This window comes from Lithobates pipiens, unplaced genomic scaffold, assembly GCF_037356315.1.
Source record: "Lithobates pipiens isolate NorthernLeopardFrog02 unplaced genomic scaffold, aLitPip1_a1.2 Scaffold_13, whole genome shotgun sequence".
Taxonomy (NCBI): Eukaryota; Metazoa; Chordata; class Amphibia; order Anura; family Ranidae; genus Lithobates; species Lithobates pipiens.
In genome coordinates, this window is record NW_027507718.1 from 296,750,882 (window position 1) to 296,766,912 (window position 16,031).

The 16,031-nt window shown below is 43.7% G+C and overlaps 1 protein-coding gene across 1 annotated transcript in view; it reads left to right on the top strand.

Moving 5' to 3' along the window:
• The first annotated feature begins 2,968 nt into the window (after nucleotides 1-2,968).
• Nucleotides 2,969-16,031, top strand: part of USP53 (ubiquitin specific peptidase 53) — an 82,634-nt gene continuing 69,571 nt past the window's right edge. Inside the window, exon 1 of the mRNA XM_077476821.1 lies at nucleotides 2,969-3,536. Coding sequence (XP_077332947.1) covers nucleotides 3,390-3,536 — 147 coding nt within the window. The 5' untranslated portion in view covers nucleotides 2,969-3,389. The remainder of the gene's footprint in view (nucleotides 3,537-16,031) is intronic.

A 16,031-nucleotide genomic window follows, 5' to 3' on the forward strand; every position in this document is an offset into this window, starting at 1 on the left:
AGGCTTTAAAAAACTGAACTTTGAATGAATGTAGAGAAGACTGCAGATAAACATGCACAACTTATATCATCTCTGTGTATCACCGGAGGCCAGTCACTTCACTGGGTGTATGTGAGATTTTACAACCACTTTAAATGTCTGTTTACACCAGAAACAGTGGGGGTGAGCTCCGACTGACACATCAGCACTGTGTCCTACACTGCCCACCAGCTGTGAATCCCATGTGGCTTGCTGTTATGAACAAGCCCCTAAGGAAATTGTAAAGACTGTACAATCAGATTGTATGGACAACATTATATCGCTGCTCATTGTATCATTTGTATAGGATTTGTGTCTTTGGTAGCAGGCTTCCTAAAATGTTCTACTGTAGTGCACTATGATCCCTTGGTAGCACTAAGCTGGGCAGTAGAATACTTTGCTTTCACCCTGCAGTGTGTTGCACACATATAAAACTAACACCAGCTGCCATAAAAAAAGGGAACACACAAAAAAGTGCAAAGGGTGTAACACATGGTCCACCTCTGAAGAGAGCGAACCCTAGCCCGGAACCCCTGGGACACAAGACTCCTGACGGAGATAAGGTATTTGTGGTTAACTCGGCCGAAACCAAGTGGACCTTATTCTTCAAGAGACCTGCCGAGGTAAGGGTCACCCAAGTACTAGGTGGCAGTGTTAATTTTGACTTAAAATTTTGATTTAGTTTTAGTCATAGTCTTTTGACTAAAATGCCATTTTAGTTTTAGTTGTATTTTAGTCATCCGTAATTGTTTTCGAATAACTGAATAACATGTTATTATTTATGGTATTAAGGTTTGAACATGCACTACAAAAAAAATGTAAACTCTATTGGCTGTAATGCCATTGCACATATTACGTGAATAAATTACCAACATTAAATATAAAAAAATAAATAGGAAAAGCCTTTTTCTTAATTTTTTTTCTGACAGAAGCTTAGTAGATGCCACCTACCTATTCTTATGTGGTAGTGCAGTGTTAATTTTGACATCAAATTTCGATTTAGTTTCAGTCTTTTTACTAAAATGGCATTTTAGTTTTAGTCATATTTTAGTCATCTTAATTGTTTTAGAATACCTGAATAACATGTTATTATTTATGGTATTAAGGTTTGAACGTGCACTACAGACACAGATTTAGCTGTTGTGATTTCTTTATAAATAAAACCAAGTTTCATAAACAAACAAAAATATTGCTTTTTGACAAACAAACGTGCAACTTAAAAAAAACAAAAAAACAAAACAAAACTAAACTCTATTGGCTGTAATGCAATTGCACTTATTACCTGAATATATTACCAACATTAAATAATTATAAATAAAGAATAACAAAAACCTTTTTCTTATTTTTTTTCTGTCAGCAGCTTGGTAGATGCCCCCCTACCTATTCTTATGTGGTATTGCAGTGTTAATTCTGACATCAAATTTCGATTTAGTTTTATAATCTTTTGACTAAAATGCCATTTTAATTTTAATCATATAGACTAAAACGAAACCACTAAAAAAAAAATAGACCATTTTGGTTTTTGTCCTTTACGAATCTTCCGATCGGGTCCGCCTGTCTGCTTTTCAGGCAGAACCCAATCGGAACCTCATTTCTCCTCTATAGAGCAATGGGTGTAAACGGCCATGTGCCTGTCTACATCCAATCCACTAAAAACAAATGGATGGGGATCATTTACACCCGCCTACATCCAATCCGCTAAAAGCAAATGGATGGGGATCGTTTACACCCGCCTACATCCAATCTGCTAAAAACAAATGGATGGGGATGGTTAACATCCGCTTACATCCAAACCGCTAAAAACAGATGGATGGGGATCGTTTACACCTGCCTACATCCAATCTGCTAAAATCAGATGGATGGGAATTGTTTGCATCTGCCTACATCAAATCCGCTAAACACACATGGATGGGGATTGTTTACATCTGCTAAAATCCGATTGATGGGGATCGTTTACATCCAATCCGCTAAAATCCGATGGATGGGGATCGTTTACATCCACCTACATCCAATCCGCTAAAATCAGATGGATGGGGATTGTTTACATCAACCTACATCCAATCCGCTAAAATCAGATGGATGGGGATCGTTTACACCCGGCTACATCTAGTCTGCTAAAAACAGATGGATATGGATCTGTTCCCCTTCTGTCCAGCAGATGGGATGGCAGGTGGGTGTAAGCTGAACACGCGGTGCGTTTACATCCCACCACCCATAGAGGAGAGTGGGCTGTGTCTGTATCCACTCTGCATAAGTGAAGCAGACGCAGACCAGCCATCCACCTGCTCAGTGTGAACTAGCAGACAGATTCCATGCTGAGCAAGTGGATTGCAGGCAGGGTCCGCCCCATGTGAAAGGACCCTAATCATAAGAGTGTAAAGTGAAAGATAAAGAAGTCTTTGGGTGCCCAGGTGCAAGACATTGGCTGGCATTCCAGCTGGTATAAACATTCCTATAATGCCCAGGAGTCAGGTGAGGAAGAATGCCTGCAGGGCACTGTGTTCTAGGTGTATTTTGCGGCATTTTTCATGCGTTTCTACTGCGGTTCCTGAAATACTAAGGTATAAATGTGGTCTTGGGGAGAGTCCTGCCAACTTCAAGTGACAAGCCAGGTTCCTGCCAGCCAGGCTCCCTACTGCCATGATACCCTCATCTCATTACATAAGGAATTACTCACTACAGCAGCCAATGTTTTTCTTTGCTACCCAAAAGCCACAAGCAATAATAAGAAAACAACAAGTAGCGGTGACACGTCGGGAGATGTTATGTAATGAGTCTGCTCTGGCCACACTCAGCCATATCAGGAGGTCACACAGAATGTCCCCGCCCACAACACCTCTCCAACCAGTCTGACTCCACACAGCACGCTCATCTACCGGCCCCGCCCACTACCTGCATCTCCCCGGCCAATGACCGCGGCTCTACAGAGATCCCCCTCCCCACCACGTCACGTACAGGTGAGCTCCCGGAAAAGGAGAAACACAAACACACACAAAAAAAAAACAACAACGGGGTGGCGTAACGTGCTACGTGAGTCTGAGGGACACAGAAGCGACTGGAGGAAGCAGGGAAGGCTGACAGAAGACGGAGCGGTGGCCGGCGGTAGACCGACTGTGTCTGGACGGAACTGAAGAACGAGGAGCTCCTCCTTTGCTTTCCTGGAGTGAGAGAGCGGCTCGGGCCCCTCCTACCACCCGCTCGCCGCCTCTTCTCCTCACACGTCTGTGCTGGCAGTGTAGTGAGCGGAGCCGGGGACAGGCGGCACGTGTACAGGGAACGATGGACACAGCCCGGACATACCCAGTGTGACCCCCCCCGGCACCACACACACCTGTGCCGAGGACCAGCGCTTGTTCCGCCGACGGAAGACGATGGCCTGGGTGAAGCTTTTCCGCCGCCAGGCTGGGGGGAACCTGGGGAAGGTCTACCAACCGGGCAGCGTACTCTCCTTGGCTCCTACTAAGGGCCTCTTCAACGAGCCCGGACAGAACAGCTGCTTCCTCAACAGTGCCGTGCAGGTGAGCGCCCCATACACCCCGCGGACAGCCATCTTTACTCCTATGGGTTACCGTGCAGAAGTGTGGTTGCTGTGGGAGTGTGGTTGCTGCGGGTTACCGCGCAGGAGTGTGGTTGCTGCGGGTGTGTCAGGTTGCTACGGTTTATGGTGCAGGAGGCTGGTTGCTGTGGATGAGTTAGTTGGATTACGGTGCAGGAGCCTGGTTTCTATGATTTGCTATGGACAAGTTGGATTGCACCAGGTTGCTGTGTAGGAGTCTGGTTGCTATGGGTTACTACACAGGAGGCAGGCTGCTATGGTTCTATGGATGAGTCAGATTGCTACAGGTTACTGTGTTGGTTGCTATGGGTTACTACACAGGAGGCAGTCCGCCATGTTTCTATGGATGGGTCAGATTGCTACAGGTTACTACACAGGAGGCTGGCTGCTATTAGTTGCTATGGATAAGTCAGATTGCTATGGGTTGCAGTACAGGAGTCTGGTTGCTATGCACAAATCTGGTTGTTTTGGGTTACTAGGCAGAGGTCTAGTAGCCATGGGTTCTCACGCAGCCTTCTGATGCCTACTAGCCACATGACACTGCCCAAGAGCTGGGACAAGTACAGCGTAAATCTAAACCCCAACCCCCTTATGCGGGTCCAGGAACACGTGTTTTATGCCCGGGCACCCACCCACTGCCAAAATGTGCTGCTCTTTCGCAGACACGCAGAAGTGCCGCTAATTTTTAATGGCAAACCCCCCATATCTGAAAATACAGCATGTTTTTAGTGGTGCTAAATGACATGGTGCCTACTGGTTCAATTTAGAAGAAGGGTCCAGGTTTTTTTTTTTTTCTGTGTTTCCCACAGGTAGATCAGTCGGGTAAAATGAATGGCTGCTGTGCCAGTGCGAATATGGGACGCTAGCCCTGCACAAGGAGACGCGAGCTGTTTTGTCTGCCAGCAGAATAAACAATGTACGGAAGTTTTGGAGGCTGCCAAAAATGGCCCAAATACTTTATAAGTTCAAGTCCCGATCTAAGGACAGCTGGAGGTATTGGTTATGAATGTTATCTTTTTCCTCCACAGCAATGCTTATGACAACCCTTCTCCTCCAGGCTTCCTCCACAAGTTGTTGGGGATTTCTTGATCTGGGGTACCTGGGGGTGCCTTCATGGTTCCAGGAAGAACGGCTTAAATTCAGTGATCATTTTTAAAGCAGCAGTAAACTTACCAATTTTTATTTATTATGGACCCCTCCTGCAGTTTATGCCATTCCCACACACCAACACGTTATGACAAACTTATCCAAGTTGGTTGAAAGAAAAGGAAGTGCTGCATCGGGAAATGAGAAATTACTAAAATGGGATTTTTGAGGCACAACATGTTATAATAATAATTTTTTTTTTTTTAAATCAACCATCATAAAATGGTAATCTCCAATAGGTTATATCAAATTTCTTCAAAAGTCAATTTACAATATAAAGACAAAATAGTGACAGTCTAATGTACTCTACCTGTGTGTGCTTAACTCGCACACAGGAGGCGGAAGGGGTGTCATAAAGAAATCAGTATTCCCTGATTTATTTTATAATTCTGTCACTATTTTATACTGTGTTTGTATTGTAAATTGACTTTTGAAGAAATTTTGATTTAACCTATTGGCGATTACCATTTTATGAGTGTTGATTCTAAGTAAATAATTATTATTTTATTGTAACATATTGTGACTCAAAAGTCCAATTTTTAGTAGAGCCTTTTTAATTTCCTATTTTATACATTATGACAGACATACCTTTTTAAATAGAGCCCTCAGGCACTGAGCTGTCACCACTCCCAGCTCTTCTATGTTCACCCAGTCTTCATCTGGGTTCGTGCTCTTTTGGCTGGGCCACTGTGGCGTCACCCCCTCGCATGCTCACGGGAGTCATCGTTGAATGACACGCTCTGTGTTCCCTAAATGCAGAAGGCGCTGCACATGCACAGTGATGTCATTGGCTGGATATCCAACAAGGAGACAGGACTGTGCCTCTCCAGGTGAGAGAAATCCCTGCCTCTCACCTTCAGGTGCAGGTCCAGTCCACAGTCTGGATAAATAGCTAAAGAAACATGAAAAATTTGACCGCACTCCAAGGTATGAAGGCATAATTGTAACTTTATTGAAGATAAAAATCCATCAGAATGACATCAATGCAAACACAGCAGAGATTGACGCGTTTCACGAATCCAGTTCACTTAAAGCGGTAGTAAACCCGCAATTTTTTTTTCTTTTTTTTAAACCTGCAAAGCAAAAGGCATAATGAGCTAGTATGCATCGCATACTAGCTCATTATGAAATACTTACCTTAGAACGAGGCCCCGACATCTGGCCCGATCCACGCCGAGGGAGCTGACATGCTCCCTCGGCGTTTCTTCCGGGTATCGCGGCTCCGGCGCTGTGAGTGGCCGGAGCCGCGATATCGTCACTCCCGCGCATGCGCGCTGGAGATTTCAGTCCGGCCGGTCGGCCGCTGCCGGATTTTCACGACGAGAACCCCCTTGTGCGCATGCGCCGCTGCAGTCAGCGGCGCATACCGAGGGGAATATCTCCTAAACCGTACAGGTTTAGGAGATATTTTTTTTACCTACAGGTAAGCCTTATTATAGGCTTTCCTGTAGGTAAAAGTTAAAAAAGTGAGCATACAACCACTTTAATCATAATCAGATTAGCGGATTTGATTAGTGAAACGCGTCAATAGCTTGGTGTGCGGTCAACTTTCATGTTTTTTTATGTCATTGACTGGAGCTCATGTGAATATCTGTTAAACGATGCAAGTTAAGATATCTTAATGGTACTTACAGGTAAGACTTATTATAGAGGTCGACCGATATATCGGCTGATATTTGCCGTTTTTTAATTAAAGCGGGATTCCACCGTTTTTTTTTTTTTTTTAAAGCCAGCAGCTACAAATACTGCAGCTGCTGACTTTCAAAATAATGACACTTACCCGCCCAGCGCGCCCGCGATGTCGGCATCCGAAGCCATCTTGGGTATGGGAATCAGGAAGTGGAGCCTTGCGGCTTCATTTCCCGGTTCCCTACTGCGCATGCGCGAGTCGCGCTGCGCAATAAGGATGGTCCCCGCTGTCTCTGGGATCCATGTGTTTCCCAGGAGGCAGCGGGGGACCTTCGGAAAGGGGCATAGTTTCTGCGGAAAGGGGCGTAGCTTCTGCAAAAAACTAATATCCAAAAAAAAAAATCGGCCTAACATATCGGCCCAAAAAAATCGGCATCATACATCGGCCGCCATGATTTCTTAATATCGGCATCGGCCAGAGAAAAACCCATATCGGTCGACCTCTAACTTATTATAAGCTTACCTGTAGGGGTGTAAGTTTAACCACTTCCCGTCCAGCCTATAAAATGATGGCTGGGAGGTTGTTCAGTTGTCCTGATTGGACGTCATACGATGTCTTTCAGGATAACAGCCGGCGCATGTCAGTGGATTGGCGGCTCTCCTGATGGGGTCTGCGCTGAGTTTTTATCAGCGCAGCCCCCCCTGCAGATGTCCACTCTGGGCCACCAGGAATGCCGCCAGAACTACCAGGGATGGCCAACACACATGGATGACCAGGTATGCCCCCCATGGCCACCAAGGATGCCACACAGTGCCCTAAAACATACCAATCAGTGCCCAGAAATGGTGACAGTCAGTGGCAACCACAAATGCATGCCAGATGTCTCCTCATCAGTGCCACCTCATTGCTGCCTTATCAGTGAAGGAGACTTACTTATTTACAACATTTTATAACTGAAACAAAGAAGTTTATTTATTTTTTTCAGTCTTTTTTTTTTTGCGCAAAAAATAAAAATCCAAGCAATGATTAAATACCACGAAAAGAGAGCTCTGTTTGTGGGAACAAAATGATAAAAGATTTGTTTCGGTACAGTGTAGCATGACCGCACAATTTTCCTTCAAAGTGCGACAGTGCTGAAAGATGAATATTGGTCTGGGCAGAAAGGGGTAAAGTAGTGCCATGTATTGAAGTGGTTAAAGTGGTAGTAAACTCCCTGTTTAACGCTGTAATGAGTAAATTTGACTACCAATGTAAGGGGAATTTCCTCAATTAACAGTATTGTGAGGGTACATTCTTCCCACTGTGCATTCTGTGCCTTAAAGGGGTTGTAAAGGTAAATGTTTTTTCACCTTAATGCATTCTATGCATTAAGGTGAAAAAACATCTGACAGTGCATGTGCTCCCCAGCACCCCCTGTTTTACTTGCCTCACCCCTCGAAAATCCCGCACTCGCCCCCGTCGTCCTTTCCACCGTTCAGCCTGGCCGCTGATTGGCTGGAGTGGATGGATGGAAAGCAACGCAGCCATTGGCTCGCGCTGCTGTCAATCACATCCACTGACGCGGAGCGCCGGGGGGGCGGGTCCGTGTGATACAGCCGGCGGCTATAGCCGCTCGCTGTATTACGGGAGCGCGCCCGCAGATGCTTCTCACCATGCGAGGGAGCTTGCATGAACGTGAGACGCACCTGCGGGAAGAAGCAGAGACAGCCGCCGAGGGACCTCAGAAGAGCAGGTTCGGGGCCACTCGCAAAACGAGCTGCACAGTGGAGGTAAGTATAACATGTTTGTTATTTAACAAAAAAAATCACTTTACAATCCCTTTTTAAGATGAAAAAACTTCTGTGTAGCAGGCTGCCCAGCACCCCTAAGCCCCTTCTCTAGTCAGCGATGTCCATGACTCTCCTCCTGATTGGTTTCCATGGCTGCCAGTTCTCCAATCGTGAGAGGGGGCGGAGCCGAGCGGCAGCTGCATGTGAGGGCTGCAGCTCGGCTTGGGTGCCCCTTAGCAAGCTGTCGGTCTATGGGGGGGGTCACTCGTCAGGAGAGAGGGCCAGGAGCAGGGAAGAATTACCTGAGAAGGGGAGGATCCTGGCTGCTCTGTGCAAAACCAACTGCACAGAGGAGGTAAGTATAACATGTTTGTTATTTTATTTAAAGTGAGACTTTACAATCACTTTAAGATGAGTCCAGTGATATTTACAGTCATGTGGCTAAAGAAGATACTTTGATAAAGATACTAAAGCCTTGTAAAATGAGCCTTACGTCAGCAATCTTGATAACTGGATTAAAAAAAAAAAAAAAATTGTTCATAGCAGTTAAAGTTTATAATATTTTTTTATTTTATTTTATTTTTCTCTCTGCTAGAAAGGTGAATTCCTACTGGACAATAGTTGTACTTCTTGCTTCATTGGTCTTAAATCATCTGCAGTATGTCAGTCAGTGGTGAACCCTTGTTCTGCATATCCTTGTGTCATGTTATGTCTGGTCGCTGTCAGATCTAATTCCATGTGTTATACAGTGTATAGCAGAGTTCCCCAAATGTCTTCATTTATTAATTGTATGCTGGGTTCTGCCATCGGGTATTTATGATATTCAGCTTGTGTTCCCTAACAGAGTGTGCAAATTCAAACAAGGGAGTTTTTTGCATGGACTTTGCGTGTACGCACGATGTTATTTATGGATGCACGTTGGGCCGAATTAATCAGAAATATGGTGCATTTAATGTGAACTCATTGTGTTATGCATATGCCAGGAGTTTTGTGTTACAATGTTTCTAAAGTATTGTATGGGCGTGGAGGGGCACCTGTGTAAGTATACTTTACAGATTTTTCTGTAAAGGTGAACTTAGACTTTAAGTGCTCTGTGCAGTGGTTTTGCAAATCACAAGTGTGAGGTATTGCCGTAATTGTTAGAGCAGGAGCACTAATTCTAGCAAAAGACCTCTAACTCTAAACAAGTAACCATTAAAAAAAATTGAAACGGCGCCTATGGTAATTTGAAGTACTGAAGCTTAATGCCATTCCACGAGTGTGTGCAATTTTTAAGCATAACATGTTGGGTATCAATTTACTCTGCGTTTTTTTTTTTTTTTATTCCAAAAAATCATGTTTGAAAGACCGCTGCGCCCATATCGTGTAACATAAAATATTGCAGTGACCGGCATGTTATTCTCTAGGGCAGGGAACCTCGGGTCCCTACCTGCTCTAGGGTAAAAATATATCTATAATGTTTAGGGGTTCTAAGTCATTTTCTAGCAGAAAATACTGATTTTAACTTGTAAGGAACAAGTGTCAAAAATAGGCTTGGTCCAGAAGTGGTTAAGCTTTAACCAGGTCTTTCACATGAATGTTTTTGTATGTCGTGCATATTTATGATTAATACTATTGAGCTAGTAGTTTCCCCTGAGCAGTTGTTATGGCTAGAAATCCATGTGAGTGTACACCACAGCTGAAATAAAATCATTACCTAAATAGTGAAGGGCGTGCTTGTTCCATCCGACTCATAGTTTGTCCTGTCCAGATTAGACCTCTAGATTCAGCAGCAAGCCACAATTGTTCAAAATGATTGTAAGAAAATACTGAGGTTACTTTTAATATCTGGGTCTGAATAAGGCCAGCCATATGGTACAAAGCGTTAATGGGCAGGCTGAATGTACCAAGTTGGTAGATCGATCAACTTTGGTACAACCAGCCTGCCAGATGCTCTTGTGATTGTAATCGCTGTCTTCTCCTGGCAAGGAGGGCTTTCACTCTGTCTGTTAATGAGGGAGGGGGAATTGTTATGTTAACCACTTCCCGACCAGCGCACGACTATGTACGTCGACAGCATGGCACGGGCAGGCATATTGGCGTACATGTACGTCCAATATTCGTTGCCGCCGTGCCATCGGGAGCGCGCCGCCGGCGGCGCGCTCCTGCGCTGGTCGGGACCCCCGTGAGTCCGGTCGCGGGACCCGCGGACTCGATCGCCGCGGGCATCCCCGCGATCGTCTCACGGAGCGGCGGAAGTGAGGAAATGCTGTATAAAACAACATTTTCTCATTCTGCCTAGCAACTAGTGACGCTGATCTCTGCTCCATGTGATTGGAGCAGAGATCAGTGTACACTAAATGAAAGCCCAACCCCCCCCACAGTTAGTAACACTCCCCTAGGAACACTTAACCCCTACACTGCCACCCACTGGTTAACCCTTTCACTGCCAGTGTCATTTACACAGGAATCACTGCATTTATATAGCAGTGATTACTGTATAAATGACAATGGTCCCAAAAATGTGTCAAAAATGTCCGATGGGTCCCCGACAATGTCGCAGTCACAATAAAAATCGCAGATCGCCGCCATTACTAGTAAAAAAAAAAATAATAAAAAATTATTAATAAAAATGCTATAAAACTATCCCTATTTTGTAAACGCTATAACTTTTGCGCAAACCAATCAATAATCGCTTATTGCGATTTTTTTTTTTACCAAAAATATGTAGACGAATACGTATTGGCCTAAATTGAGGGAAAAAAATTGTTTTTTTTATATATTTTTGGGGGATATTTATTATAACAAAAAGTAAAAAATAATGCCTCTATTTTTGTTTATAGCGCAAAAAATAAAAACCGCAGGGGTGATCAAATACCACCAAAAGAAAGCTCTATTTGTGGGAAAAAAAGGACGTTAATTTTGTTTGAGAGCCACGTCGCACGACCGCGCAATTGTCAGTTAAAGCGACGCAGTGCCGAATCGCAAAAAGTGGTCTGGTCTTTGACCAGCAAATTGGTCCGGTCTGAAAGTGGTTAATGAGGGAAATTTCTTTCCTGTAACCGTGTTTGTGGGAAAGAAATTTTCACCTTGTATGGCCGGCCTAAGGATTGATTTATTTCTATACCCTTAGGGGCCTGTTCACATCTGAATTGCACAGGAACACGTTTCTGTGCAATTCCTGTGAGGTATATATATATTTTTTTATTTGAATGGGCTGCAAATTGCTCTAAAATAGAAAAAAAAAAAGAAAATGGTGCATACACTACTTTTCAAAAATATGCCACACCAAATCACATGGTACGGCTGTACTAGGTGATCTGGTGTTTGCATTTTGGGCATGGTGCGGGGACATACAGGGATTGAGTCTTTCTGGCACTGTGTTTTTGGTGTGAGCCAGGCCTTAATTTGCTGTGTCGGTGGTAACTAGTAGTTGTAGAATTCAGTATTGGGGCCCATCATACTAAAAACTCATGGTAAAGGAGAGAAATAGGCATTTGTTGTGTTTAAAGGGATTGTAAAGACAGGGTTTTCATCTTAAAGTGTTTGTAAAGCTTTGTTTTGTTAAAAAAAATGCTTGCCTCCACTGAGCAGCTCGTTTTGCAGAGTGGCCCTGATCCTCGATTTTTGGGGTCCCCTGGCAGCTCTCGCAGCTCCTCCCCACATCAGATAACCCCCTAGAAGTAGCTCTCTCCCGAGGGGGTTTACCTTGAGGGCGCGCTCATGAGTCCAGCATTTGCGCCCATAGACACGAATGCCGAACTCAGACCCGATGCCCGCATCATTGGATTTGATTGACAGCAGCAGGAGCCAATGCCTGCTCTACTATCAATCTATCCAATCAAGTGCCGTGAACCCCGGAGAGATGCACAGTGTGTTCTCGCCGTTGGAAATTCCAGGGCTCATGTAATGTTATATAGTGCCATTGCTTCAGTTGTCTTAAAGTGTTTAGGAGATATCCTTGTTAGCTGCGGGTAAGCCTTAATATAGACTTACCTGTAACATAAAGTTGTAAACAAGGGTTTACAACCACTTTAAAGTGGTGTTGCACATAAAATAAAGAAATATAAAAAAAAAAAAAATTGGAAATTTTTTATTTTTTTTTAAATTTGCCTCTAAATGCCTGTTGCTAGGGGGTCCCTCGTAGTCTGTCTCTTTCAGTGCCTGGGCTCTTGACGTCGCTTCCCTTCGGTGCAGAAAGGGCTCAGCTCTGCCCCCACCCTCCTGTCAATCATCTGGGACACGTGACTGGTCCCAGATGACTGCACGGCCAATCGCGGCGCCGCTCACGCATGTGCAGTGGGTACCCGGCTGTGCAGCCCCCGTCTGGTGCCCACAGTTAGAATGCCGGTGGCGCCGAGCGGAGGGGGGAATGCCCCCCCCGCATCTCTGGACCCTGGGTCAAGAAAGTGTCCAATTATTATTAAGTCAGCAGCTGCAGTATTTGTAGCTGCTGACTTTTTTAAATGGGGTTTTTATTTTTATTTTTTGGGGAACTCCTCTTTAAGATGAAAAAAACACTAGGGTTTACAACCCCTTTTAATGCATTATATGCATCAAGGTAAAAAACCTTCTGTGTGTAGCAGGCTTCCCTGCACCCCCTCATTACTTATCTGAGCCCCATCTCTCTCCGGCGATGTCCATGAGTGTCTTAGTTGTCTGGGACTCTCCTCCTGATTAGCTAAGACACAGCAGTGGTGCCATTGGCTCCTGCGGCTGTCAATGAAATTCAGTTAGCCAATCAGGGGAGAGAGGGGTTGGGGCTCCGTGTCGGAATGTACACATGGACCTGTGACTCAGCTCGGGTACCCCCCTAGCAAGCTGGAGCAGCGAAGAGGGGGCTCCAGGCTGCTCTGTGCAAAACCAACTGCATAGAGGAGGTAAGTATAACATGTTTATTTTTTCTCATTTATGTTTTTAAAACAAGACTTTACAATCACTTTAAGGGTCAATTCACACCAGAAAGAAGTAAGGAAAGGTACGTTATATGCGTGTTTCCCAACCTGCCCTTAGGATCTGCTACGGGTGCCAGTCTAATTTTATCTGCACCCCAAATGCAGTTTGTTTGCTGGGACCAGATTGCGTAGCAGTGTTTTTGTAAAGTAGTGCATGTGCTAGTTTTTCTATGCTCATGTGTGATTTGCAGCTGATTCAAATGAATGGGCTGCAAAATGTGGATTTAGGTGTTCCGTGGCCCTTGGGTCTCTTGCACATGGCCATATAGGGTAAAATTCACCTGTCAGTGCCCGGGAGCCACAGCTGCAGTAATTTAGCCCATTGACATATATTGCAGAATATGTTGTATGTCAGAGATATGCAATTAGCACACCTCCAGCTGTTGCAAAACTACAAGTCCCATAATGCCTCTGCCTGTCATTCTTGTGGCTATCAGTCTTGCTATGCCTCATGGGACTTGTAGTTCTGCAACAGCTGGAAGTCCGTTAATTGCATATCCCTGTTGTACATGGTGTATTCTCCAAGTTTTTCACATACTCGTGTTTGGCAAATTTTTCTAAAGTGTAAAATGTACCGTTTACTTTTTTTCTTTTTTTTTAAACATTAAAGATACTTCACAAAATAACCCATCCAGAAAAAATACCGAGAGCTGCATAGCAATTCAGCGCTGCTACTTCTTTCATGGTTTGCAGCTGGTGCAAACCAGTTCCTTTTTCTCTAGTCATGCAAGTGATTTTTTTTTTTTAACATAATTGCAACAATGGCAGCAATGACATGTCATGCTAGAAATACATTTTCTGTGTAAATTGATCATATGCCAAATGGTTGTTAAAGTGTTAGGTTCCACAAAAAAAATCTGTTCTGGAGAGAATCCATTGTCATTGGAGGGCATTAGTGTTCATGAAAAAAAAAATCTTATTGCTGGGGTTAATACATTTTTTGAAGAAAACATCTAGGAGGAATTCAGTGGGCGCCATTGCTGCAGGGAACACTAATTCCCTGTCTTTGGCTTCAATACCTTGAGTCACTGATCTTGAAAAGCATGCAGATCAGTCAAGTCAGAATTCCTGATCAGCATGCTTGCTTCAGGTAAGTGGTGTCATTTACAGGGGGAGGGCTGTAAATGCCACATTGCACGGCAGTAAAAACATGCTTCAACTGTTTGGGTTTACTGTTTCTAAAATGCAGTTCTCAGTGACCCCTTTTTCTGAAATCTGTGTGTGTGGGATATATATTTTGATCCAAGCCCTTTTATAGTTTCTATAAAGTCGAAGATTCATTAAGTTCGGGGTTAGGGTTTCAGTTTCCATGGCAGGTCCTCTGAGGTGGTTTTAAAGTCAAAAGGTTTTCTACCTCTTTTGCTGTTATAAGGCCATACAGCTGCCTTGTAACTGTCCATCTTGTGATTATTCACTAACAATTTTAAAACTGTCACCAAAATTTGCTATGTAGCTATATCTTTAAGCTCAACTAACGGTAACACAATGTGCGAAGGGGGGGGGGGGGGGGGGGGCGGGTGTGTGTAACTGGATCATCTGAAAAGAGGAAAAAAGTGTAAAGCTGATTGGGAAGCTGCTAAGATTTTTCTGTGGCCTGCACCAGCCAAAGATTTTGATCAAAGTTTTTCTGATCTCACTTGCTCTATGATAGCTATGTTAGTTTGTAATTGTTGGCATAGTTTTACTGGCAGCATCAGCAAATAAATATATAAATATATATATATATAAAAACATATTTTTAGGTAGATTATTGGAATTGACAGATCTTCTCTGTTACTGAAAGTAGTGTAGTAGGTTTTTCCTTGTACATTTTAGGTTAGGTGTTGAAAGGTTTCTTGTTGTCTTGCACAAAAATGTATCTTTACCACACAAACTGAATTGCTGATTAAAGGCACTAAACCTTAGGACCTTTAAGCCAAGGAAGGAAATGGTTTTGAACTCTTATTGACTTCATAATACATTTCCTTTTTCCTTTATGAGATTAAAGTAGAAAGTGTTTAGTGTTTTCCTAAACCTTTTGTTACAGGCCCTTCTGTATTTATGGTTTTATGGGGACTTTGAGAACTTTTTTTTTTTTTTTTTTTTTAGAACCAAGGTACTGCTAGAGCTAAAGACAAATAATCGAATCCAGCTAGGTATTTATTGCTTGAGGTGATTGTAGCCTTATTAGTGCACTTGCAAAAAAACAATTGGGTACAGTCCAAGATGCTTTTTTTATATGCACATATAATTCTTCAGGACAAGCTTTCGGGCACGTGTCCCCCTTCTTCAAGGTCCAAGCCAGCCTTTCTCAACCTTTTCAACAAAGAGGAACCCTTGAAATGGTTCTCCGGTCTCAGGGAACCCCTGCTAAAAATGACAAATCTACAGTTCATGATACATTAGTGTGATGGTCACTGGGAAGAATGGTCCTTACACTTGTGGTCATTGGGAAGAATTACCTCCTTACAGATGGCTAAAAAGATAAATGGGATCTTGGGAACAGTGGGAACTTATCTGAGAGGCAGAAATTGCCCAATGCTGAAGGAACTCCGAGGAACCCTAGGTTTCCACGGGACCCTGGTTGAGAATCACTGGTCCTAGCAATCCTTATTCACCAAAGTTAATTCTGCTATATATTTATTAAAATCATTATTCATCTGTAGGCTAGTAGCCCAAGTCTCTGAGTCTCTTTATTAGTCTTTTATTTTATTACACAACGGAGACTGGGAGACGGGGTCAACACTCTTCATCTAGGTTCTTCATGAGAGCACCCTGCACATGCATGGGTTTTGAACAAGGGAGAGCGCTTTTTCCTGTGATGGTGAGACGAGCTGAGTTTTTCAACCAGTCTTTAGGGGTGCTGCTCATAGCCTACAGGTATGGAATTTTTAAACTAAAAGTTTTTTTCTAAGCTGCACAGTGTTTAATCTACTTGGGCCCTTTTGCTGCATCGTAAATTTTATTCAAAAGGGAAACTTGGCCTTTAAATGGAGCGC